This window comes from Crinia signifera, chromosome 11 (genome assembly GCF_055691185.1).
Source record: "Crinia signifera chromosome 11, ASM5569118v1, whole genome shotgun sequence".
Taxonomy (NCBI): Eukaryota; Metazoa; Chordata; class Amphibia; order Anura; family Myobatrachidae; genus Crinia; species Crinia signifera.
In genome coordinates, this window is record NC_139227.1 from 54,374,073 (window position 1) to 54,401,655 (window position 27,583).

General features: G+C 48.3%; 2 protein-coding genes across 2 annotated transcripts in view; one reads left to right on the plus strand and one right to left on the minus strand.

The window, feature by feature from the left end:
- Positions 1-12,093: 12,093 nt before the first annotated feature.
- Positions 12,094-15,900, minus strand: CMTR2 (cap methyltransferase 2). The gene is made up of 2 exons (XM_083164864.1): positions 15,713-15,900; positions 12,094-14,654 (listed from the first exon to the last, which is right to left on the minus strand). The coding sequence occupies exon 2, from the start codon at positions 14,636-14,638 to the stop codon at positions 12,431-12,433; it is 2,208 nt and encodes a 735-aa protein (XP_083020990.1). The 5' UTR covers positions 14,639-14,654; positions 15,713-15,900; the 3' UTR covers positions 12,094-12,430.
- Positions 15,838-27,583, plus strand: part of CALB2 (calbindin 2) — a 234,397-nt gene continuing 222,651 nt past the window's right edge. The window contains exon 1 of the mRNA XM_083164866.1: positions 15,838-15,959. Within this exon, the coding sequence (XP_083020992.1) occupies positions 15,884-15,959 (76 nt within the window). The 5' untranslated portion in view covers positions 15,838-15,883. The remainder of the gene's footprint in view (positions 15,960-27,583) is intronic.

A 27,583-nucleotide genomic window follows, 5' to 3' on the forward strand; every position in this document is an offset into this window, starting at 1 on the left:
ACGTACCAATGACCTATATAGAACTGGTCACAGTATCTAGATGAGGACATACCAATGACCCATACAGAACTGGGCACAGTATCTAGATGAGGCCATACCAGTGACCTATACAGAACTGGGCACAGTATCTAGAGGAGGCAGCACCAGTGACTGATACCTGAGCTGGGCACAGTATCTAGATGAGGACGTACCAATGACCTATACAGAACTGATCACAGTATCTAGATGAGGACATACCAATGACCCATACAGAACTGGGCACAGTATCTAGATGAGGCCGTACCAGTGACTTATACAGAACTGGGCACAGTATTTAGATGAAGCTGCACCAGTGACCTATACAGAACTGGGCACAGTATCTAGATGAGGCCGCACCAGTGACCAATACAGGACTGAGCACAGTATCTAGATGAGGCCGCACCAGTGACCTGTACAGAACTTGGCACAGTATCTAGATGAGACCGCACCAGTGACCTATACAGAACTGGGCACAGTATCTAGGGGAGTATTTCCTTATATAGTGCCAGTAATACTGTAGTTACCCTTTGGATTTTCACACTCGCAGAGCTGTTTGCTACAGAAGGGGTGGGCGGGGCCGGACATGGGGCTCGAGCAGGGGAACACATGGTCTAACGAGTGGGTCTCCATCGGTCTCAATGTTTCTGGGGTTGGGAGATGAAATCATTTGGCAACTGCCTATCAGGGAGGACAGAGGCCCAAGTATCCAGTCCAGTGCATGTTTTCCAGATATCCACACAGAATCACCTATACAGAACTTGGCACAGTATCTAGATGAGACCGCACCAGTGACCTATACAGAACTGGGCACAGTATCTAGGGGAGTATTTCCTTATATAGTGCCAGTAATACTGTAGTTACCCTTTGGATTTTCACACTCGCAGAGCTGTTTGCTACAGAAGGGGTGGGCGGGGCCGGACTTGGGGCTCGAGCAGGGGAACAAATGGTCTAACGAGTGGGTCTCCATCGGTCTCAATGTTTCTGGGGTTGGGAGATGAAATCATTTGGCAACTGCCTATCAGGGAGGACAGAGGCCCAAGTATCCAGTCCAGTGCATGTTTTCCAGATATCCACACAGAATCACAACTGAAATAATTTGTAGCACATGTTAGCATGCACCTGTGTTCCGACAAGGATTTGTGGAAAACATGCACTGTTATGGTATATATACCCAGTAGTGATGGGAAATCTAGTTTGTTTTGGTGACTAGTTCATTATGATCTAGTTCACCCAAAAGATTAGATCAGAAGATTAGTTCATCTAGTTCATTTAGTTCATTATTCCAGCACTGACTCGGAGACTGAGAGGAGTGCATGGATCTAGATGAACTAGACTAGATCATGACACACACAGCAGGCATTGTAATACTAGATCATTGTAGGAGTTTAGTCTTGTTAGAATGATCATTTACTGTATGTTTAATAAATCAGATTATTTTCTAGTTTAGAAAAGCAATAAGTTATACAGCACCCTTCTAGTGACATGTTTATTGTTTAGCTCTGCAATATTAATCCCATTGTGGTTATTATTTTACCTTCCATAATATGCAAGTAAAATACCCAAATTCAGAGTTTTTTAATAAGTCAATTTTTTTCTGCTTTTAAAATACAGTAATTAGAAAAAAAACATGTCCCCTTGCCCCAATTTAGCTGACATTAGAGAGATAAAGTAGAGACTTTGCAAAGTAACCAGTTGCTGATTGGTTGCTAGGGGCAACTGCTCCACTGTATGCATCATGAAGGTTCATACATATCCATCTCTGACTGTAATGTGGAGTAAACAGAGCTACTACAGTATACTGTATAACATGCAGCAGCCAGCACTGTGTCTGTGGCTGCATACACACAATACATATGCCTGAGCACAGCAGTGCCACACATGGTAGCTCACAGGTACTGTACAGTCTCATTATGGTGTATAGTCAGAGATTAGTTCAGGGATCTGTATGATCAGTGAACTAAATGAACTACTGAACTATTTGCAGGACTCATGAGTCATCAGGACAATGTAGTTCATTTGGATCCGCAGAGTCCAGACCATGTGTGAGCTCAGCACTGCCATCTTTGGCAGCTAACATGTACTGCCTCCTGTGTATTGCATGAGAGCTGATAACATGGCTGCTGCAGAAGCTCCTACACAAGTCCCAGCAGAAGATTTAGCACAGCAGTATGCTCAGGACCCTGTACCAGAAGCAGCAGCAAGTGTTTGGACATCTGAACTAATCATATAATGATAGCATCACATAAAGGTGAGCAGCATTAGCACACATTCTCCCTCACAGACACACCACACAACTTTGTCTAGGCAGTGCATATTTTTATTTTATTAGATCTGTATTTGCTGGGCTTTGTTGTACTTTTAACTTTAGATACAGGAAGTAAAGATCCAGTAAATGAGCCTTGGAGCTGCTGGGCTCTGTCTGTCTGTGTTACACCTCCCACTTGCTTTACTTCCTGGTGAACTAAATGAACTAATCTTTGCCAGAGCAGTGATCTGAACGATTTAGTTCACTTTGAAGATTAGTTCATTTTGAACTAATCATTCACGAACTACCCATCACTAATACCCAGGTGTAAGTACACGGACCACTGCTCTGTATGTTCTGCCAGCAAAGGTCTGATCCCGGCAGTAATTGGAGGTTCCCGATGTCAGTTTGTCTTTGCCCGGACCTTGTACATGATGGAGCGGAGCTCGCTTACTTATATAAGATGTAGCGGGATGGTATGTATAGAAATAATATGTGCTCTAATAATTCACAGTGTGTGTCACAGTGGCCTTCCAGAACAATGAGCAGTCCCATAGTGTAACACTGATGCGTCGGCTCTCTGTCCGGGCAGCACATCCATTAAGAGGAATAGTGGGGCCAAGAGATGGCCGCATTAACCCAGCCAAGCATCCCTGATACTAATGGCCACATATCGGAGGGATGGGGAATGTCAGTAACACAGAGATGTCAGGGTCCAGTCCGCGCACAAATATACGTGACACTCTAATGATCCTGATCATTCTGCTACATAGCGCTGAAGGTGGTCAGAATAGCATCAGAGCAGATGACACAATTATCTCATTACCCATCCCATAGACCCTGGATCCCATCTGTGACAGTAAGCAATGGTTACAGTATTCCCTCCCCACATGGCACCAGCCAGAAATAGATCTTTCTGAAGGGTTTGGATTCATCTTAGAGAAAAGCAGGAGAGGTCAGGAGGCATCAGCAAGCGAGGCAGTAATGAGGGAAGGGCTCCCTTACTTCATTGGGTGCTCGGTTTTGTAGTTCTGGTTCAGAGTATTCATTACCCTCCCATTCTCCCGTCTGCAGAAAAGCAGATTCCTCCCAATTTTCTCCCAGCGCTGCATTAACTCCTTCTGCACCCGGGAGCCAGATCTACCTTCAAGTCCTGTATTTATCCACTACAGTCCAGAATAAATGTAATGTCCACTAGGTTAGGCCCAGTCTCTAGCTAAGGACCCCCCCACTGCAGCACACATTACTGAACGACTGTTATGGGGAGCAGCGAGTTAGGTCTGGGCTTCCTTAGAAGAACAAAATTGTGGTGGAAAAAAAACAGTTGATAGCGAACACACACACACACACACTCCAGAAGGAGCAGCCAGCGGTGGTAAGAAACACTCCAGAAGTAGCAGGAGGCGATAGCAGTATACACTCTAGAACAGGCATTCCCAACCACAGTCCTCAAGGCCCACCAACAGTGCAGGTTTTGTAGATATCAAGGCTTGAGCACAGGTGATTTAATTAGTATCTGAGGGATTCTAATTAAACCATCTGTGCTGAAGCCTGGATATCACTAAAACCTGCACTGTTGGTGTGCCTTGAGGACCCTGGTTGGGAATGCCTGCTCTAGAAGTAGCAATGATGATCACTCAAAGGCATGGGACTTCAAACTGTGGCCTTCCAGATGTTATGAAACTACAAATCCCAGCATGCCTTGCCACAGTTTTAACACTCCCTTATAGCAAAACTCTGGCAAGGCATGCTGGGATTTGTAGTTTCCCAACATCTGGAGGACCACAGTTTGAAGACCCATGCTCTAAGGCAGTGGTTGCCAACCCTGGTCCTCAAGTACACAGTGCACGTATTCCAGGTCACCCGGCAGGTGCACTCATTATTCAGGCACATTTGAAAAGATCCACAGGTGGAGCAAATATAGCACTTGTGATTCTGTCTGGAGACCTGCAAAACATGCACTGTTGGGGGTACTTGAGGACCAGGGTTGGGAACCACTGCTCTAAGGTAACACTTAAGAAGGAGCAGGTGGTGGATACCACTCTAGAAGGAGCAGTGTGGCAATGGTGGATATCACTGTAGAATGAGCAGTGCCAGTCAGTGATTGTGGGATACACTCTGAAGGAGCAAGTGTGGAGATCACGCTAGAAGGAGCAGGTGGCAATGGCGGAGATCACTGTAGAATGAGCAGTTGGCGATGGTGGGAGACACTCTAGAAGGAGCAAGTGGCAATGGTGGAGATCACTCTAAGGTAGCACTCTAGAAGGAGCAGGTGGTGATGGTGGAGATCACTGTAGAATGAGGGGATGGCAGGAAACACTATAGAAGTCAGGGTACTTGTGTAGTTTCACGGCAGCAGCACCGTCAGCGTAGCATAGCGTTCCTGGCTACGTTATCAGCGTAGGCTGCCACCATAAAACTACCGTACCGTTGCCTGGAACTGCATCTCTGTCCCCGACACTTGGTTGATAAAGCCGCCCAGTGCGCGGCGAAACGCGTTCCAGCAACTTCAAGGAAGGACGCTCTCCTACTACAAACCTACCAGACGCTGAGCCGACAATCTACACTCCCTCCAAGCCGACAATTACACCGACACCCACGGACGCTGTGGCAGAGCGCCGTGTGAGTCTCCAAGCGGAGAAGGCTGCAGGAGGAAGCGGCTCTTGCTAATACAAATCACCGGCTGACTGGCAACATTCATCGCTAAAGCCGAGTGGAGAGCAGCAGAGAGAGCGGGCGCTGCGGTGCTGATTAAACCTTCCATCCTAAAAGTCAGCGGAGTAACCAGCAGACAACGACTGGTAAGAACTTGCTAAGAGACAGGACGGACACTGTTTTCACCACGCTGCTATTTAAAACAGAAGTCCTTGTTCCTCCAATCGTTCTCATTAACTGACGTTTTTTGCCAGCTACACCTGCAAACTTTACTTAGTGTGCACACTAGCTACCTTATATTAAATGGTCTCAGTCGAAATAATTGGACAATTAAGCCCCAATTAAGGAACTGTACCCAAACATATTCTCATTTATATCCACCTGTCAGTCCCTATCAAAGGGCAAAGAAGAAATTGCATTGGTGGAATACGTTGAGTTGGATGTGCTGCTTTCTACCAATTGTGTAGTTTATATATATTTTGTATTTACATTTTTTATGGTAATTTTATATCCTTTGATATCTATTCATATTTTTTAATTTTATTTTTTATTTTTATTTTATATTTTTTTGGTTGTTTTTCATGCATTATTGTGTATTAACTATGTATACCTTTTAAACTATGTGTGTTTAATAAACTTTTTTCATCCTTATACCTAAGAGCGCCCCACATCTCTGTTTGTATCTCTGTCCCCGGCAAGCCTATTCTGCGTCTCTCTCACACCGCCGGCGCCAGCATGATCCCCTCTCTTTGGCGGAGAGGGGATCATGATGGCGCCAGGGGAGAGGCGCTCCATCTGTTTGACACGCAGGAGCGTCTCAGACGCTCCAGCAATGAGAAGCTCCTGCATCTGAGTGGCTACTACGGCAGGGTACAGCAACCCTGCCTACAGGGTTAGGGGTTCTGTAGCACCTTTTGAAACCCCCACTATCCACGGTAGCCCAAAGCGTGGCGAGCCCCGCAAGGGGATGCGTTACGCATCCTCCTGACCTTTTCATACTCCCACTATCCACGTCGGTGTGGAGATGGTTCTATATAGTGTGGCGAGGGGACGTGGATTACCTTACATGTAATGCACGTCCGCTCGCCACACTATATAAAATCAACTCCAAGCCAATCAGGCTCGCTTGGTCTTGTCCCTGAATAGAGTAATTGTGTGACTAAGAATTATTTGACCAGAAGGTCCAGGCCGGGCCACATCCATTGGTCACAGCAAATCTGTCTCTTCTTCCTAATCTGTGGATGTAGCGGTGAGGCTACAGAGAGCGGTGTCTATATATAGCGGCCTCTTTCTCATCTCCCGGTGTGTCTGAGCACATGGATCGTGTGACTACCTGCTGTCCCCTCTAGATCTCATTTCTGATCACAGAGTAGAAGTGACGGCTGGAAGAGCCTGTGTTCCATTGTAGTCGTCTCCTTTGAGTGCAGAAGAAAAGCTCTGAAGCAACAAAATAATGAGCAGGTTCCAACTCCTTATATTAACTCCTTATATCCCAAATATTTTGATGGGATCTGCTCTTATGTTTCTCAGGCCAGCTGGCTCGTGTGCTCTGTGTCATGGGGTCCTATCAACAGCAAGTGTCCCACCACCACACCCTGCTCCTTCCCTGGTGCATCCCACCGCCACAGCCTCCTCCTTCCCCCGGTGTGTCCCACCGCCACAGCCTGCTCCTTACCCCGGTGTGTCCTACCGCCACAGCCTGCTCCTTCCCCCGGTGTGTCCCACCGCCACAGCCTGCTCCTTCCCCCGGTGTGTCCCACCGCCTGCTCCTTCCCCCGGTGTGTGCCACCGCCCGCTCCTTCCCCCGGTGTGTGCCACCGCCACAGCCCGGTCCTTCTCCCGGTGTGTCCCACCGCCACAGCCCGCTCCTTCCCCCGGTGTGTCCCACCGCCACAGCCCGCCCCTTACCCAGGTGTGTCCCACCGCCACAGCCCGCTCCTTCCCCCCGGTGCGTCCCACCGCCACAGTCTGCTCCTTATATGGTGTGTCTCACAGCCTGCTCCCTCCTTGGTGTGTGTGTGTCCCACTGCCACAGCCTGCTCCCTCCCCGATGGGTGTCCTTCCGCCACAGCCTCCTCCTTCCCCAGTGTGTCCCACCACCACCACAGCCTGCTCCTTCTCTGGTGTGTCGCACTGCCACCTGCTTTCCTGGTGTTTCCCACCACCCCAGCCTGTTCCTTCCTAGGTGTGCCCCACTTCTGTTAAACACCCTGTATCTTCCTGTGCTCACCTCAGTGTTACTCCAGCCCAGTTTATCCAGATCCTGGGCCCTACACATCACGGTGAATACATGTTACAGCAATTTGCATGAGGACTGGAGACAAACAGGACATGTTTTCCATGTCTCCTCACAGAATCACAAATGAAAGAATTAGCGCCACCTATGGATATATTATAGTGTGTCAGTGAGTAATAAATACACCTGTGCACCTGTAGGGTGACCTAGGAAGTGTCAGCTGCTTGGTAACCATCCTTTCACCAATGTATAATGAATGGAAATTCTACCACTTTCAGTAACGTTATTGCCACCCTCGTTATCCCATCAGCCATCATTATCACAGTTCAGCGTGGCACTTGCAATAATCCCACACTTGGCAGGCAATGGGTGATAATGATTTAAACCAGTGATCAGTTCATGTTTTAATCTCTCCCAGTAAAAAGCTGTGACTGATGGCAAACGGTCTCACTGATCGGTCATCTCCGCAGAACAGTGCCAAGAGCAAATCACACATGTACTCATACATCCAGCCATTCAGCGCAGGATGCCTCATAACTCCAGCCAGAGTACGCCGTACCTCATCCTGTACCTCCAGCCAGAGTACGCCGTACCTCATTCTGTACCTCCAGCCAGAGTACGCCGTACCTCATTCTGTACCTCCAAAGTATGCCGTACCTCATCCTGTACCTCCAGAGTATGCCGTACCTCATCCTGTACTTCCAACCAGAGTACGCTGTACCTCCTCCTGTACCTCCAGCCAGAGTACGCCACACCTCCTCCTGTACCTCCAGCCAGAGTACGCCACACCTCCTCCTGTACCTCCAGCCAGAGTACGCCACACCTCATTCTTTACCTCTAGCTAGAGTATGCCACTCCTTATCCTGTACCTCCAGCCAGAGTGTACCTCCAGCAAGAGTATGCTACACCTCAACCTGTACCTCCAACCAGAGTATGCCACACCTCATCCTGTACCTCCAACCAGAGTACACCACACCTCATCCTTTACCTCCAGCCAGAGTACGTCATATCCCATCCTGTACCTCCAGCCAGAGTATGCCACACCTCATCCTGTACCTCCAGCTATAGTACGTCACACCTCATCCTGTACCTCCAGCCAGAGTACGCCACACCTCATTCTTTACCTCTAGCCAGAGTATGCCACTCCTCATCCTGTACCTCCAGCCAGAGTGTACCTCCAGCAAGAGTATGCCACACCTCAACCTGTACCTCCAACCAGAGTACGCCACACCTCATCCTGTACCTCCAACCAGAGTACACCACACCTCATCCTGTACCTCCAGCCAGAGTACGTCATATCCCATCCTGTACCTCCAGCCAGAGTATGCCACACCTCATCCTGTACCTCCAGCTAGAGTACGTCACACCTCATCCTGTACCTCCAGCCAGAGTACGCAGTACCTCATCCTGTACCTCCAGCCAGAGTACGCAGTACCTCATCCTGTACCCCCAGCCAGAGTACGCCACACATAATACTGTACATCCAGCCAGAGTACACCATGCCTCAATACACTATGCAGCTAGAGATGCCTCATACCTTCAGCTTCAGTCACACACAGTATAGAGGTGTCACATATCACATCACTCAGCACACTTGGGGGATGATGCAGGTTGGTTTAGAAAATCAAACTCCTTTTTTTAATGGACAAAACCATGTGCAATGCAGGTGGGGCAGATGTAACATGTGCAGAGTTACATTTGGGTGAGTTACTGTGCAGAGTAAATATGGACTGCTTTATTCTTATGCCGTGTACACACGGTGAGATTTGACATTATGCGATTTTGACTATATAGTCAAAATCGCATAAAGATCTCACAGGTTTTTTACCTTTCGATCCCGATGCGTGCTCCCGTGACAGCAAAAATCGAAACCCAGATAGACAGGGCAGCAATGATTATATAGTGCAAATCTAATGCTGATTGTATGAATTGTATGTTAAAAGTACAGAGATAGCAAAGATTGCATAGCACTCGAATCTTAAATCGAATAGCAAGAAAATCTCACCGTGTGTACACACCATAACACTGCAAATTAGATTTCAGTTTGAACACGCCCCAACCAAATGTAACTCTCTCCGCACGTTACATCTGCCCCATCTGCAGTGCAGTATGGTTTTGTCCATTAAAGGAGTATGCTTTTGCAAACCAATTAGAATTAGGCCCTTGTGAATTGAAACCGAGTTAATGAAGATGTATTTTTGACACGACATTGACTCGTCCCCTCCTCACAACTCCCATGTTATAACACCGGACCCCAACAGCGTCACGTCTCCTGATAGGATTTACACTAAACCATGCAGTCTATACTGGCCCCCTATAGCAAACACACATGGCTCAGCACACGCAGGCCTCCTGCATCCCCTTGTACAGTACATGGCCCACAGATGATCTCCCAGCATGAGGGGACAATGATATGGCACACGTATGTAGAGATGTTATAGATCAGTGTTCTGTAGCCCTGGTTTCCAGCTGTTAAGGAAATTAAGGTCAATGAATATAAATCAGGGAAGAGGGAAGAGCCTGTGAGTGCCATGGGGAAGGGGCGCTGGACTGGAAGCACTAATGCATCCCTGCCAGTGCTGCGCTCTAATCTGTTTAATAATTGAGCTTGCTGGAGAGCGTCGGCCAGAGCTCCGTGCCTGACGGGCACAACATGGAAGATCAGAGCTGCGGTCGTGTCCGAAATGCTTCTACCGGCTGTAACGTGTAACCACAGAGAAGTCGATTAATGACAGCAAAATGCCAACATTTGCAACTGGTCCACACAAGTGACAGCAACACTGCGTACAGGCAGGAAACGTGGGACTGTGTCCTGCTGCAGTACATGGCAGCTCTCCTGTAACATACTGTACATACTGCAATCATCTAAGCGCATCGCACAGGTGTCACCATACAGGTGTACAGAGACAGAATATATCTGCACACCGACGCCAGCAAATCCAGACCTGAACTCTCACAGCCTATCATGCCTCTCTGGGCCCGGGGTGGGGCCCTCCTGCCTCCCATGGCATGGGGAGTGGCATTCCTGCCTCCCTGGGCAGGACTCACAGAGTCAACATATCCCCTTGGAGGGTGATAAAGTAGCAGCCAATCAGCTCCTAACTGTCACATTACAGAACAATGACAGTAGCTGGTTGGTACTTTATCTCTCTGAGCTTTGATACACCTCCCCCTCAATGCTTAGGAATATTCAGAGTTTCGCACTGTATGATTCTACTGTAGCAAAGAGCTTGAGGCATCAGCAGCCAGCGATACGGGAGCAGTCTCCCACCCTTCCCCCAAAAACTGTGATTGCATGAAAGGAAAAATACATCTCTGCCACTATCTGCAGCCGGCCTCTTCTGCCCGCACTGAACGTTGCCGGTTCCTACCTAGAGGGCGAGGGCAGAGGGCTCATTACAGCCCCACAGCCTTCATCAACCTTAAGCCGTTTCTCAGCATGTGGTGGCGGGGAACGGGTCATTAGAACTGGTTATTCTATATGGTTCCCATCCTGAAATTAGCAGCGTTCTCAGCTCCCTTATTACAGAGCACTCTCTGCAAATGGAGATCAGTAGGAGTGGATGGGGGAGAGATTACATAATGGTGCTCGGAGGAGCATGAAACTGTCACCACAGCCGTAACATGACCTGCGGACGAGGAGAATTTACTGCAGCTCTGAAATAAAGTCACCCTTGTGTTACTAATTAGGGAATAGTGCTTGGAGCCAAACATGCAGAAATCACAGACACCGGCCCAAGAGCTGCCATCATTTAATGCAGACTTAAGCAACAATGCTCATATTGATTGTAATATCATGCTATATCATCTGCCTGGGAGTTCAAGGGCTTTAGGTCATGCATCCGCCGTCTCCCCCAGACTCTGTACCCACTTACATCTACGCCAGCGTCAGCCACGTGACTAGTTCATACACAAGGAGATGGGAAGCCCAGGTACAGCCTGGAGCAGCGACTGTAGGGTACTGCAACAAACCTTTTGAATGAAGTAATTTGCATTTATAATTACCGAGCCACATCTAACAACAAAGTGTAAACATGAATGTGGCCAATGAATACACTCAGACACTTAAGCACAGGGGGGGTAAATTGAATGGGGTGTGAGAAGCCAGAGTTATTTTGATATTGGGTTTAATTTTAAAGTGGCAATCACTTACAAGGCAAAACCACATTGTGGCTTTAAAAATACAGCCATTCCCAGACAAACTCCCACACCTCCTACTGCATTAACCCCATGGTGCCTGACCATTAACAGCTACCGGCTTGCGTGTGGCGACCATTTTCTGGAGGGTCTTACACAGACCACCCTAGACAAGGGTTCAAAGTTGACCTCAGCTACACAGGATGGGGCCGAGACTATTACTATGCAATTCTTATATAACGATTCAAAGGAAATGTATTTAGGGGGGAATAATGCAAGCCACAATGAGAGAGGATACATTTGTATACCTGCAGGACCAAACTCACAGAATAGTACATAGACATGAACAGGCCTGATTTGGAGATGTACACAAAGGCAATTACAAGTGTTATTTTCTTGGCCCCACGACGGCTGATATCAGGGGGTGAAGCTGCCGCCTAGCAGAGACGCCCAACGGATTCACAGAAACTTATTTGCAATTGCACTCACATTACCAGACTGTACGCAAGAACAGAGAACAACAGGGTAGCCTTACTACCATGCAGACTGGACCCGGCAGTACGCCCAGCGGACGTCACATTGCGCCTGCCGAAACACCCATGACATGCCTTCCATGTCCCAACCACTCTGTGTCAATCACTTTGCGATGGAGACCCTATTGGGTTTGGGGTGCAGCAGCACCTACATGTATGCACAGTGTCAACGCAGTACATAGGCATCCGCCGATAATTGCTACATTCTGCGGAACAGCTTTGTGTCCATCTCCAAATCAGGGCACTAAATACAGAAACAAACTTTCAAATGAAAGAACAAAAATATTAATGTTTTACTTCAAAAAGATGAAAATTACATTGGTCACAAACCAGAATATCATCCAACTAAAAAGAAACCATAAGGCCATTCACATTTGAGGAACAAAGGACAGATGGCAGCAATTACCGATCAGCCGCAGCGCAAAAAACTGGTATAATACTGTATTTCGGAAATAAAAGCAAAAAGTCTGCCGCCTTTGGAGCGTGGTCATCAGTCACTAACAGGGACAGTAAAGCATGTAATTATATATATATATTCTATACACAATGAGCGCACATTGCCAGGCAATGCCATTCTTGGGCACCCCCAGTAAGCTTTATCGCTACTTATGTTGAGGACAGTTTTTGATTTGACTTCTGATTCGCATGGAGTCCAAATAAGTGGAGGCTGTGATGGATGATGCCAGAATTTAGGTCCCACACGAACTCCAGAAATGTGCCGTTGAGGAGATCCTCCATCGGAATAAACTCTAATACCTGCTGTGGGGAACCGGAGGTCACCAACTCATCTACAAGTCGGTTTACTTCCTGCAGGTGCTGAACAACCGGGCCGGGGAGAGGATGGTATCCGCAGCACAGCAGCAGAGCGTCAGCTCCGGGGGCTAGGTGGCTAATGGGACAAGAAAAGCAGATAGTCTGAAAGCAGTGATACAATATATACATTATGCCGGCTGTAAAGCGGGTTAAAGAGCACAGGAGGGGAAGGAGCAAGGAGTCACCAATCTGGAGCCGCTCGATAGAGCGGAGCAGTAAGGATATGAGATGTTGCTGGTATGCTGGGTCCCCATCAAGGAGGAGAGAAATGGGATTCATAGGGTGGAAAGACTCAAGGAGACCAGATGCTGACTGTCTTTGGCTGAGAACTTCAAACACTGAGTTAACCCCAACGACCAGGATGCCACATCCGTTCTCCACCACTTCTAATACCTCTGAGGCCACATCCTCTGCAGATTGCAGACGACAGGATGAACAATGGAACAACGCACTAGAGCCAATGGTTTTTCCCTCAAAACATGCTTCAATGGTCTCATTGAAGGTATTTAGCAGATCTCCATCGCAAAAGGACGAGCTCTGGATTCTCTGTAGTCGCTGCCCCTGAAGCAAATACCACCCTTCACTTTTCAGATGACAATCTGAGCCCCTCAGCAAGCAGCCTCTGCCCACATTCCCGGAAACATGTTCTCCAACCCAGGGGCTGAAATAGCCCTGGGCGACTTTTTCCTCCCACGTCAGCGTTTCCAGCTGCTTGCGCTCATTGAAAGTGTCAGAGCGGCGGTTACTTGTCCCCACCCAGCGAGCATTAAATTGACAGCCAACGAGTGGCTTCCTCACCAGCCAGGACTTCCGGGGAATATATTTCACTTGGAACTTGTCCATGTAATAGTTGACAGCAGAGTGCCGCAATAAGTTCATGCATGACTTATCTGACTCACCCATATGAGCAAAAAGTTTGAGATTTTCAAGGATAGTTTGTGTCTGATGCTCGTAGAAGAAAGTGCAACAGTTTTGGTGGGATTCCATAAATGACAACGGGAGGAATCTATGAGGAAACAAGGATTTGCTCCCAATCTCCATACCAAAATTTGCCGTCATTATAATCAGATGATCCTTGATGACATTCTTGCCAATATAGTTCAGACAAACCACATACACTTCAGAGTTCCCAGACTTGCTAGTCCCAGGTTTGATGACATGGACCTCCTGGAAGCAGCAGTTCAGGAGATACATAAGGTTAACAGAAGAATGCTGAAACAGGGTGAACATCTTCAAGACAAATGAACCTCCCGGACTAAGTATCTCTAGACAGGTGACCACTTCACAATAGTGCAGGGGGTAGACCAGAGCCTCCTGTTCCCCTGGGTTTCCCTGGCAGTCAAAGCTGCCATCTGCTGTAACCAGGTGCACAGAAGACATGTTACTGATAAATATCTGTAACCCACTAAGGTAATTACGAGTCATGATATCGCCAGTGTTATCTGGCCCAAAATACCACCAAGGTAAGGTGTTCGCAATCAGACGGTCATCTGCGATCATCACCATACCATCATTGGCCTCGTGGTAAGGATTAAGAGTGTTCGCCACCCAGCTCCAATCGCAGAGCACATCTTGCGTTTTTAGGTAGTGGTTCAGGCTTGCTATGAAGGCCCCCGGTGCCTCACAGAGGTGAACAGTGAACAGTTCAGAGTCCCATAGTGCATTGTTGGGTAGGAGGGGGTAAGTGCACACAATCTCATGAAACTTGCACCACGCTTGAGTACAAAGTTCAGCATTTGCTTGTCTGCGGACCTCAGGGACCACCCGCCCAGCCTTGTTAGTGAACGATGTGTGCCGATGCCAATCGTCCAATTTCTTATCACTCAGCCGGTTCTTTACTTCATTCAAAGACTTCTTCAGAGAGAGGAGAAAAGCAAACTCCTCATGGTCGGAGCTCAAGAACTCAGAGGCACTAGGGAGAATCCAGTCTGGCTGCTTCCTGTATTCATACTGCTTACTGAACAGGCGCTCTACCTCCGGGAGGGGATCATAGCTGGACATGGTGGTCTCCTACCAGCTACAAAACATGATTATATGAGAACATTAACACCTGGGAGAACTTACACTCACCCTCTCCTCATCACTGCACTGTACTGTACTCACCCTCTCCTCATCACCGCACTGCACCCATCATCTCCTAATCACCATGCAATACCCACCATCTCATCACTGTACCTCCTCATCGCCGCTATGTGCCCACCATCTCCTCATTACCACGATGCACCCACCATCTCATCACCGCGCTGTACCCACCACCTCTTCATCACTGCACTGTACCCACCAACTCCTCATTACCGCACTATACCCACCATCTCCTCATCACTGCACTGTACCTGCCATCTCCTCATCACTGCACCCACCATATCCTCATCACCGCTGTGTATCCAACCTCTCCTCATCACTGTGTTGTGCTGTACCCACCATCTCCTCATCACTGCACCTGCCATCTCCTCATCACTGCACCCACCATCGCCTCATTACTGCACCGCGCTGTACCCACCCTCTCATCACCGCACTGTACCCGCCATCTCCTCATTACCCCGCTGTACCCACCATCTCCTCATCACAGCGCTGTACCGACCATCTCCTCATCACCGCGCTGTACCCACCATCTCCTCATCACTGCGCTGTACCCACCATATCCTCATCACTGCGCTGTACCCGCCATTTTCTCATCACCGCCATCTCATCATCACTGCACCCGCCATCTCCTCATCACCATGCTGCACCCACCATCTCATAACTGCGCTGTACCATACATCTCATCACCGTGCTGTACCCACCCTCTCCTCATCACTGCGCTGTACCAACAATCTCATCACCCCACTGTACCATCCATCGCCTCATCACTGCGCTGTACCCATCATCTCCTCATCGCTGCACCTCACTGTACCCGCTATCTCCACGTCACCGCGCTGTACCCACCATCTCCTCGTCACTGCAATACCCCCTGGCTTGCTCCTCTCTGCACAGACTGTACCCCTCTTCTCCTCACTGCACAGCACTGTACACCCTGTCGCCCTCCTGGCACTGTACCCCCTCCTGACTACACAGCACCTTCTCTCCTTCTCTCACCTGCTGCTTTCGTGTCGGACTCGGAACTTTCGCAACCCGGAAGCAACGGCGAGCGTATCACGTGATACAGATCCCTCCAGTCACGTCACGTGACGGCATGTCTCCGCCCCCTGGACTCTATGGCAACATCATAAACAGGAGGCGCGCCGCGATTTACGATCACGGATAATCATGTGTCGGCGTGATGATGTAGTTACGGGAGAGGAAGATGTCGGCTTGAAGGAGGATACCTGTGCTTGGTGCTGTGGTAGGATGCCACCTGTGTGCTGTGATAGGATGCCACCTGTGTGCTGTGATAGGATGCCACCTGTGCGCATGGTACTGTGGTAGGATCCCACTTTTCCATGGTACTAATAGGACAACACCTTAACAAGGTACTGGAAAAGGATGCCACCTTTGCGTAGTACATGACATTCATGGCATTTCATCCCTGCTGGACATTCTACGGTCACCTGTAAGGGATATTATTAAAAAGTGGAAGCGTTTAGGAACAGCAGCAACTCATCCACGATGCAGAAGACCATGTAACATTAGAGTGGAATCTAAGGGGCCCATTTATCAACTAATATTTGCGGCTAAATCCCCGAAAACACACGTTTTCGGGGGTTAACCGCAAATATTAAGTATCCCCCTAATGTATCACAGGGGACTGCAGAAGGAATCTTCGATCCCTGCTGCAATCCCCCCCTGCAGCGCCGCCGGCCGCATCCCCCATAGCTTTCTATGGGGGGATGCAAAGCTGCCCGATGTCGCACCCCTGGGCTATCGCCATTCTGATATGGCCATAGCCCATTGTAGCCTATGGCTACACATCGCACTGCCAGAGCGGCAGTGCGGTCAGCGGGGGGGGGGGCAGACTTCCAGCTCCGGGTATTGCAGGGACAGGCTTTCGGAGCCCTGTCCCTGCGCACAGCAGGGCATACATTGGGGTGAAATGATCGCATTTTACAATGCGATCCTGGGCAGTAATATTCCACCCAGATTGCATTGTAAATGCGATCAATGGTAAATGGGGGCCAAAGACTGTTAAGGCGCATAAAATTCACCAATGCTCTGCTGATTCCATAGATGAGGTATGAAATTCCTCTGACATTTAGGGGGAAATTTAATAAAGGAAATTTGTAAAAAAAATAGGTGTATTTTTATCCAGAAATACACTCATTTTTGACATTTACTATCCTGGAAATACAGCAATTCGTATTGATGTGCTATCTAAATTGATGTGCTACTAAAGTGGGCGGGCCGGCCCCGCCGAAGACGTCGCCACTACAGGGGGAAGGTGCCGTGATGCCAGGGAAGCGCCTGGCAGGCACCAGGCTGTTTTAGCGGGGTGCTGCGAGAGGGGCAGGGCGCATTTTTCCCTTAAAATATCGGGCAGGGCGCAGCGCCCCGCTAAAACAGCCTACCGGGAACACTTTTATACAAGACAAGGGGTATGGGATAGTCTGCGCCAACAGACCGCAGCACTGTAAAACGCCAGGGATTACCAATCCCAAAGAACAATCCAAAAAGTACAAAGGGGCGAATACACTTGCGCTGTCTGGAATCAATACTCTGCTGCTTGCCAAATGAGTAGTTCTTCACCAACAATGGAAAAAGCAGAAGAGGGGCATGGGCAAAGGGTCAAGATAATTACATCTGGGGGTATCGCCCCCTGCAACTGACCTCTCTGCTGTGCCCTATGGGCATGTAAAGGTATCTTTTATCCACACGGTATTCAATCTCTAATTTTCAATTGGATCAGAGCTCACCTTGTAGTGGTGCCCTATAGGCATGGAAAGGTTTCTTTTCCTGTCCCTTCAGTTCATAATGGTCCAAATCATCACCAGTCTCAGATCAATGAAAAAAGGTGCTTTTATTCCAATCACGAACAAACAACAATAAAAATAAGTATTAAAAAGGGAGTTTAAAAATAGGCACTGGATGGGATCCAACGGAGCTGCGTCCGGTCACCTCTACCTCACCCGGGTTTAGAGAAGAAGGTGAGTGTCTGAAGATGGAAAAATGACACTGGATTTCCAAACAGGTGCCCAGGCTCAGTTCCTCCATCCAACGCGTTTCGGGCCTCACCTAGGGCCCTTTTTCAAGGTATGGAGGAAGGAGAGTGGGTACAGGTATATATACCTGACTTAATTAACATAAAAACAAGTTGCAATAAAAAAACGGTTCCGGATCCAATACGAAAATATTCCTATGTAATACAATACGCCAGTGCTGATCGCTAGTATTCAATTAACACAGTGAGACAGAGCAGATATACATACATTGACACCAATAACCATATAGCCTTAAGTACATAGTGATTGTAAAGTTAATGTCCATTGCCAGTTTTTCTGGTTTTCCTTCTTCACAATTACATACGAGCGCCGGATGTGACATATCGCTACTTCACCGCATCACATCAAGCGGCCGGATATGACGTTCCGCTGTCAGTGGAACGCAAGGCGGAAGAGATCTGGTGGTATTCTTCCGTCTCAATGGAGCGCACCACGCAATGATCGACTGCCTGGAACGCAAACGGAAGTGGTATGATGGTATTCTTCCGTTCTTGCCGGACATGCTCTGCTCATATTCAGCGTCTCCATCACTATGGTAACGCTTACGCGTTAGCACCAATAGATGTTATCATTGAAAGAGACATGAAAAAGAAAACAGGCTATTAATAATCACGCATTTTTAAACATATAGACATAACCTATACATCAATAGGTAGAGGTATATTGTAAGTGGGCAAAGAGATCATAAGAAGCATTTTAACTCGAAGTCTACGTTGATCCCTCTAGGTTCGAGGGTCTTTAACTCATAGATGGATTTCATTTCGAGTTGTGACAATCTCAGATCTCTATTATTAACCCGCCAATGGGTTTTCACTGTGCGGATCCCACAGAACGATTTAAGTTGTACTATATCACATCCATGCAGATGTTTAAAGTGGGCTGACACGTTATGGGATTCAAGACCCTTTTTTATATTGCGGACGTGTTCAGCCATCCTTACTTTAAGGACCCGCTTGGTTTTGCCCACATATTGCTTAGAGCAATTACATTCTAACAGGTAAATACAGTAATTACTGTTACACAAAATAAATTCATCTATACTGTAGATTTTGCCTGTCGCTTTAGATTGTTATTCATGAATTACAGATGTAGGGCTTTTACATAAACGGCAAAGGCTGCAAGTGCCACACCGATAAAATCCCTTTGATTTAATGGGATTATAGGGTGCTGGAGTGTTTATGGCACTGCTAACTATTTTGTCCTTTATGTTTCTTGCCCTTCTGTAGACAAATTTCGGATTGCTGTCAACATATTTTTTCAGGAGGGGGTCATTCGTAAGAATTTTCCAATGCTTCTTAATTATGCTTTCCAATTGTTTATACTGGCTGGTATATTGGGTAATAAAGGCTACATCCATATTACTCTCTTTCGATCTTAATGGCATAAGGTGTCCTTCTCTCCCAGAAAGAAGGGCTCTGCCTCTATTTCTTGCCTTAGTGACCATGGATCCATCATATCCTTTACTTAAAAATTGATCCTCAAGACCCTGTGCCTGAACATCGTATACTTCCAGATCAGTACAATTACGGCTGATCCGCTGAAATTGACTATTGGGCACACTCTTTAGCCAATTGAGATGGTGGTTACTATCGGCCCCTATAAAAGAGTTGCAATCCGTTGCTTTGATGAAATTTTTAGACTTTAGTCTATCACCTTCCACATAAAATGTGACGTCCAAAAAATCAATGGATTGTTTGCTTACATTAAATGACAATTTAATATTGTATTGGTTGTCATTAAGATGGTCACAAAACAGTTTTAACGATTTACCGGGAACACTAATGAACACTAACATTAATTTCAGCACAAAACCTGTGTGGCAGGAGCTTAATGGAATGGGTTTCCATGGCTGTGCAGCTGCATACAAGCCTTGCATCACCAAGACCAATGCCAAGCATCAGATGGAGTGGTGTAAAGCATGGACACTGGACTGTGGAGCAGTGGAAACATGGTCTGGTAGAGGAGGGATAATAATATGGGGCTGGTGTAGGAGGGATAATGGTCTGAGAAGCTGTTGGAGGAGGGATAATGGTACCAGGGCTGGTGGAGGAGGAATAATGGTATTGGGTTGCTGGTGGAGGAGGGATAATGGTCCGAGAGGCTGGTGGAGGAGGGATAACTGTCCGAGAGGCTGGTGGAGGAGGGATAACGGTCCAGGGGGCTGGTGGTGGAGGGATAATGTTAAGGGGGGGGGTGCTGGTGGAGGAGGGATAATGGTATGGGGACTGGTGGAGGGAAGATAATGGCACGGGGCTGGTGGAGGAGGGATAATGGTATGGGGACTGGTGGAGAAGGGATAATGGTCCAAGAGGCTGGTGGAGGAGGGATAACTGTCCGAGAGGCTGGTGGAGGAGGGATAACGGTCCAGGGGGCTGGTGGTGAAGGTATAATGTTAAGGGGGGGGGGGGTGCTGGTGGAGGAGGGATAATGGTACTGGACTGGCAGAGAAGGGATAATGGTACGGGGACTGGTGGAGGTAGGATAATGGTACGGGGCTGGCGGAGGAGGGATAATGGTACGGGGGGGCTGGTGGAGAAGGGATAATGGTACGGGGGGCTGGTGTAGGAGGGATAATGGTCCGAGAGGCTGGTGACGGAGGGATAATGGTACGGGGACTGGTGTAGGGAGGATAATGGTACGGGGCTGGTGGTGGAGGGGTACCGGTCCCATCGGCTGGTGGAGGAGGGATAACAGTCCGAGAGGCTGGTGGAGGAGGAATAACGGTCCGAGAGGCTGGTGGAGGAGAGATAACGGTCCAGGGGGCTGGTGGAGGAGGGATAATGTTAGGGGGGGGGGGCTGGTGGAGGAGGTATAATGGTACTGGGCTGGCAGAGGAGGGATAATAGTACAGGGGCTGGTGATGGAGGAATAATGGTACGGGGACTGGTGGAGGAGGGATAATGGTACAGGGGCCGGTGGAGGAGGGATAACGGTCTGAGAGGCTGGTGGAGGAAGGATAATGGCCTGAGAGGCTGGTGGAGGAGGGATAACGGTCCGAGAGGCTGGTGGAGGAGGGCTAACGGTCCAGGGGGCTGGTGGAGGATGGATAAAGGTATGGGGCTGGCAGAGGAGGGATAATGGTACTGGGCTGGCAGAGGAGGGAAAATGGTACAGGGCTGGTGGAGGAGGAGGGGGTTAGTTTAGGAGGGATAATGGTATGGGGGCTGATGGAGGACGGATAATGGTATGGGGCTGGTGGAGGAGGATGAATAATGGTACGAGGGCTGGCGGAGGAGGGATAATGGTACGGGGCCTGGTGGACGAGAGATGATGGTACAGGGGCTGGTGGAAGAGGGATAATGGTACAGGGGGCTGGCGGAGGAGTATGGGAGGAGTATTACATCATAATTTGGGCTTGGCCCCTTATCCTCAATGATAGGCATTCTTAATGCTTTAGCACCCATTGGACAAAGCTATGCTTCCAACTTTGGACAATGCTATGCTTCCAAGTTTGGGAAAGCCTCCTCTATTTCAACATGTCTGTGCCCCAGGGCATAAAGCAAGGACTATACAGACCTGGAGGTCGATCCTATTAACCCCGAAGGGTGTGAGTTGCCGTTCGGGTGTCATTTTCACACTGAAAACTGCACCCAAATTAAGCCTATCTCACATTCTTCGCAGGGCCGAATTCCCTGAAAATTGCTCTCAAGTGTGAGCACTTTTCAGCAAATTCGGCCTGCCGTAAAGTGCGCCCGGTGTTGTGATGATTCACACTCAGTGAATCATCCGCATACATCGGGATTAATAGGATTGACTCCCTGGTGTGATGAGTTTGATGTGGGAAAACTTGACTGGCCGCGCAGAGCCCTGACCTCCGCCCCATCCAGCGCTTTTAAGCTGAGCTGGAATGGAGATTGTAAACCTCAGAGCCTGACCTCACATATACAGGATGAATGGACACAGTCACGGATGAGGGCCTGGGTTGGCATGTGGGTGCTGAAGGTGGAACCTTAGGTGTGTGGCAGAATCTGAGTGGTTTGATGAAACCCTTGCTGGAGAATACAGGCCAGCTATTCAGGTTCACCAGAATAGATGATGTGCCTATTAATGCAGGAAAGCTGAGAGAATGCAGGCCAGCTATTTAGTATCACCGGATTGAAGCTTGGGTGGGAATGGAACCAGAATGGAGTTTCCTGTAGCACAGTCCCAAGTTACCAGGGTAGATCTGGAAGAATGGGAGCAGTTGCAAACCAAAGGCTGGAAACACTAGAACAGGGCTGGGCAATTGCGGCCCTCCAGATGTTGAGGAAATACACATCCCAGGATGCTTTGCATTAGTTTTGCTATGTGGCCATGCTGAAACTGATGCAAGGCATGCTGGGATGTGTAGTTCCTCAACATCTCAACAGGGCCGCAATTGCTCAGCCCTGCACTAGAACATACCACAGTGTGACAGGAACACAGATACCAGAGGAGCACAGCACTCCATGTATTTCAGCAGAAGCAATGAGTTGTACATGAATCAGTCTCATCCAGGAAGCAGGATTTAATGTAGCAGACGAGACCTGATCGGCTGTAGCAGTCAGCTGTTCACAGACCGCAATGTGACTGATGGAAAGGAAATCATGTGACAGGGACCAACATGGCTGTGCCCATGTTGGCATTGGAAAGAATGGCTTTGTGTCATGCAGTGATGCATTGCTGGTGGTGACGCTGAGAAGAAGCGTCTCCCGGCAGACCCTGGGAGCGCTGACCAGTGTGACTACAGGAAGACAGGCCAATCTGCGGGACACGATGTGCGGCACACCTTGCATCCCGCAGGAACAGCACCCGGCCAAAGTGCTGTGAGACCTTCGCGCCAGCAGAAAGAGTAAGAAGGAACTTTTAAAATGGTGGAGCGTGACGCACAAACTCTAATATCTTGTGGAAGCTTCCAAGTAGAGTGGGAGCTGTTGTAATATATAATATTACAGTATATGTATCTGTATACAGAGTCATTACAGTCCCTGCTAGTGTAATGGTCCGAATACTTTTATCCATATAGTGTATCTCTCAGTGTTGGGCTGATACACACATAAACTAAATGGGGGGATACAGGAGACAGATCTCTCACTATATGGGCGGGGGGGGGGGGGGGGATACAGGAGACCGATCTCTCACTATATGGGGGGATACAGGAGACCAATCTCGCACTATATGGGAGGGGGATACAGGAGACCGATCTCTCAGTATATGGGAGGATACAGGAGACTGATCTCTTACTATGTGGCGGGATACAGGAGACCAATCTCTTACTATGTGGGGGCATATAGGAGACCGATCTCTTACTATGTGGAGGGATACAGGAGACAAATCTCTCACTATATGAGGGGGGGCAGTACAGGAGACCGATCTCTATATGGGGGGATACAGGAGACCAATCTATTTCTGTATGGGTGGATAGAGGAGACCGATCTCTCACTATATTGGGGGGATACAGGAGACCAATCTCTCCCTGTATGGGGGGATAGAGAAGGCCGATCTCTCACTATATGGGGGGATACAGGAGACTGATCTCTCACAATATGGAGGGGGGATACAGGGGACCGATCTCTTACTATGTGGGGGATACAGGAGACCAATTTCTTACTATATGGAGGGATACAGGAGACAAATCTCTCACTATATGGGGGATACATGTGACCGATCTCTCACTATATGGGGGGGGGGCAGTACAGGAGAACGATCTCTATATGGGGGGGGATACAGGAGGAGGAGATCTCTTTCTGTATGGGGGGGATACAGGAGACCGATCTCTCACTATATGGGGTGGGGGGGATACAGGAGATCGATCTCTCACTATATGGGGGGGGGGGATACAGGAGACCGATCTCTCAGTATATGGGAGGATACAAGAGACCAATCTCTTACTATATGGGGGCATACAGACCGATCTCTTACTATATGGAGGGATACAGGAGACAAATCTCTCACTATATGGGGAGGATACAGGAGATCGATCTCTCACTATATGGGGGATTCAGGAGGCCAATCTCTCACTATATGGGGGGGATACAGGAGACCGATCTCTTACTATGTGGGGGATACAGGAGACCGATCTCTTACTATATGGAGGGATACAGGAGACTGATCTCTCACTATATGGGGGGGGGGGGGGGCAGTACAGGAGACCGATCTCTCTCTATATGGGAGGGATACAGGAGACCGATCTATTTCTGTATGGGGTGATAGAGGAGGCCGATCTCTCAGTATATTGGGGGGATACAGGAGACCGATCTCTCCCTGTATGGGGGGATAGAGAAGGCCGATCTCTCACTATTTGGGGGATACAGGAGACCAATCTCTCACTATATAGGGGGATACAGGAGACCGATCTCTCACTATATGGGGGGGGGGGGGATACAGGAGACCGATCTCTCAGTATATGGGAGGATACAGGAGACCAATCTCTTACTATATGGGGGGGGATACAGGAGATCGATCTCTCACTATATGGGGGGGATACAGGAGACTGATATGTGGGGATACAGGAAGGAGACTGATCTCTCTCCCTGTATCTGGGGATACAGAGAAGACAGATCTCTCACTATATGGGGGGATACAGAAGAAAAATCTCTCGCTATATGGAGGATACAGGAGACAGATTTCTCTCTATGTGGGGGATACAGGAGACATCTCTCACTAGATGGGGGTCCTAGATTACACAGGTTCTGTGGTGGACTAAGACCAGGTGCCATGAAGGCTTGATGTGAGAGAGCCACAGAACCTGTGTGTTTCATTAGTTTCCCAGTTTAAACTGATAGTATGGTTAGAGGAGGAGGGTACATCTGTATGTTATACTGCCATAGTTCCAGCACCACGGACAGAGCCCCATGGCTGCAGTCCCGACACCACGTACAGAGCCCCCCTCCAGCTGCAGTCATAGCACCACGGACAAATTCCCCCAGCTGCAGTCCCAGCACAACCTACAGAGCACCCGCGGCTGCAGTCCCAGCACCACGGACAGAGCCCAGCAACATGAACAAAAAGTGTAAAAATAAATGGGATACGGTCATATTGTCTACAGCATTAGGTCTACACCACTAGGTCGACCTGCATTTAGGTCGACATGACTGAAGGTCGACAGGGTCATTAGGCCGACATGGGGAAGGTCGACAGGCAAAAGGTCGACATGGGGTCATTTGACTGTTTTATGAGTCGACATGTGCCGACAGGTGGTATTTCATGCCCTACCATCCACTAGGGCGTGGTGGGAGAATAAAATAGTGCCCGAAGCATGATGAGCGCAGCGAGCCATTTGAGGGGACACGGTGCTATGTTGACTCTGTCGACGCTTGAAAAAATGAAGAAAAAAAACCATGTTGACTTTTTCACTGTCGACCTGATGACCCTATCAACCTTATACCTGTCGACCTAATGACCCTGTCGATGTAATGACCCTGTCGACCTAATGACCCTGCCGACCTAACCCATGTCGACCTTCAGTCAGGTCAACCTAAATGCAAGTCGACCTAATGGTGTAGACCTAATGCTTGTAGACCTAAATGCAGTCTGACAAATTATCCCATTCCAAATAAATGTAGGGGAGAGATACATATAGCAGCTGTGATGAAGATACATGGTGTGTCTGTGTGTAAGGGGTCAATCCTAACTGACACTATGTAGGGGAGAGATACATATATAGCCAATGTGACAAGGACGTGGTGTCGGTATGTAAGGGGTTAATCACAGCAGACACTAGGGGAGAAATACATATATAGCAGCTGTGAGAAGGAAAGTGGTTCTTGTGTGTAAGGGTTAATCCCAGCTGACACTGTGTAGGGGAGAGATTCATATAGCAGCTGTGAGGGGGATACATGGTGCCTCTGTGAGGAGGATAAATAGTGTGGGAGTGTAAAGTGTTAATCCCAGTTGACACTATGTAGTTGAGAGATACATATAGCAGCTGTAAAGAGGATACATACTGTTGGTGTGTAAGGGGTTAATCCCAGCTGCCACTATGTAGGGAAGAGATACATATAGCCACTGTGAGGAGGATACACGGTGTTGGTGTGTAAGGGGTTAATCCCAGCTGACACTATGTAGGGGAGAGATACATATATCAGTGTGAGGAGGATAAATGGTATGAGTGTGTAAGGGGTTAATCCCATGTGGCACTATGTAAGGGAGAGATTTATTTATTTATTTATTAACAGTTTCTTATATAGCGCATACATATTACGCAGCGCTTTACAGAGAATATTTGAACATTCACATCAGTCCCTGCCCCAGTGGAGCTTACAATCTATATTCCCTACCACATGTACACGCACACACAGACATTCTAGGGTTAATTTTGTTGGAAGCCAATTAACCTATCTGTATATTTTTGGATTGTGGGAGGAAACCGGAGTACCCGGAGTAAACCCACGCAAGCACGGGGAGAATATACAAACTCCGCACAGTTAGAGCCATGGTGGGGATCGAACCCATGACCTCAGCGCTGTGAGGCAGTAATGCTAACCATTACACCATCCGTGCTGCCCCGATACCTATATATAGCTGTGTGAGGAGGATACGTGGTGCTGGTGTGTAAGGGGTTAATCCCAGCTGACACTATATAGGGGATAGATATATATAGCCGCTGTGAGGGGGATAAATAGTGCAGGAGTGTAATGGGTTCATTCCAGCTAACACTATGTAGGGGAAAGATACATACTGCTGTGAGGAGGATAAATGGTGTGGGTGTGTAAGGGGTTAATCACAGCTGACACTATGTAGTGGAGAGATACATATATAGCCGCTGTGAGGATACATGGTGCCGGTGTGTAAGGGGTTAATCCCTGCTGACTGTATGTAGGGGAAAGATCAATATAACCGCTGTGAGGAGGATACGTGGTGCTGGTGTGTAAAAGAGCTACAAGCTGGCACTCGGTGGTCACAGTTCAACTAGACTGGGTGCACTTTAAATAATCCATGCAATCCTTCCAATAAAAAAAAGGCACTCCAGTCGTTTTTTTCAAATACACGCAATTTTATCAGTGGATATCACCAAATGTATACATTTTCGGGGTCAGCGCCCCTTCCTCAGGGTACAATCCACAATGTAACAAGCAGCAGTAGATTGTATGGTATACCGCATCCCCTGGAAGTTCAGATCTGAACGATATAACGGTGTCCTTTTAGTAAGGGGTTTATCCCAGCTGATACTATGTGGCTGAAGAGATACATATATAACAGCTGTGAGGAGGATACATGGTGTGGGTGTGTAAGGGGGTAATCCCACCTGGCACTATGTAGGGGCAGGGCCGGTGTAAGGCTTCTCAGCACCCTGGGCAAAACTTCAACCTACTCCCCCCCCCCCCCCCCCCAAAAAAAAAAAAATGAAATGATATGGTCCTCCCAGCCCCCCGGGAAGGTGGACAAGTCCCCTGCTTTCCCTGGAGGCCTTCTGCACCCTCCCCTTTGCCACCCATAACAGAGACAAGAAGGAGGGGGCAGCAGTGTAGGGAATATGTCTCAAGGGAAAGTATGGAGGTGAGGTCTTTGAAGTTCCACAGCCGCCATCTGCATTAAGTACAGCAAGGATCCTCATAGACATCCTTTATTTTTTGATTTGCAGACTTGGTGGCGCCCCACCAGATCCCGGCCCTGTGTAGGGGATATATATATAGCAGTGTGAGGAGGATACATGGTGTTGGTGTGTAAGGGGTTAATCCCAGCTGAAACTATGTAGTGGAGAGATACATATATAGCAGTTGTGAGGAGGATACTTGGTGTGGGTGTGTAAGAGGTTAACCCTAGCTGACACTATGTATGGGAGAGATACATATAGCAACTATGAGGAGGATACATGGTGTGTAATGGGTTAATCCCAGCTGACACTATGTAGGGG

Excerpts from the sequence above, each read along its gene's own strand:
- CMTR2 (XM_083164864.1), bottom strand. The coding sequence starts at position 14,638 with ATGTCCAGCTATGATCCCCTCCCGGAGGTAGAGCGCCTGTTCAGTAAG.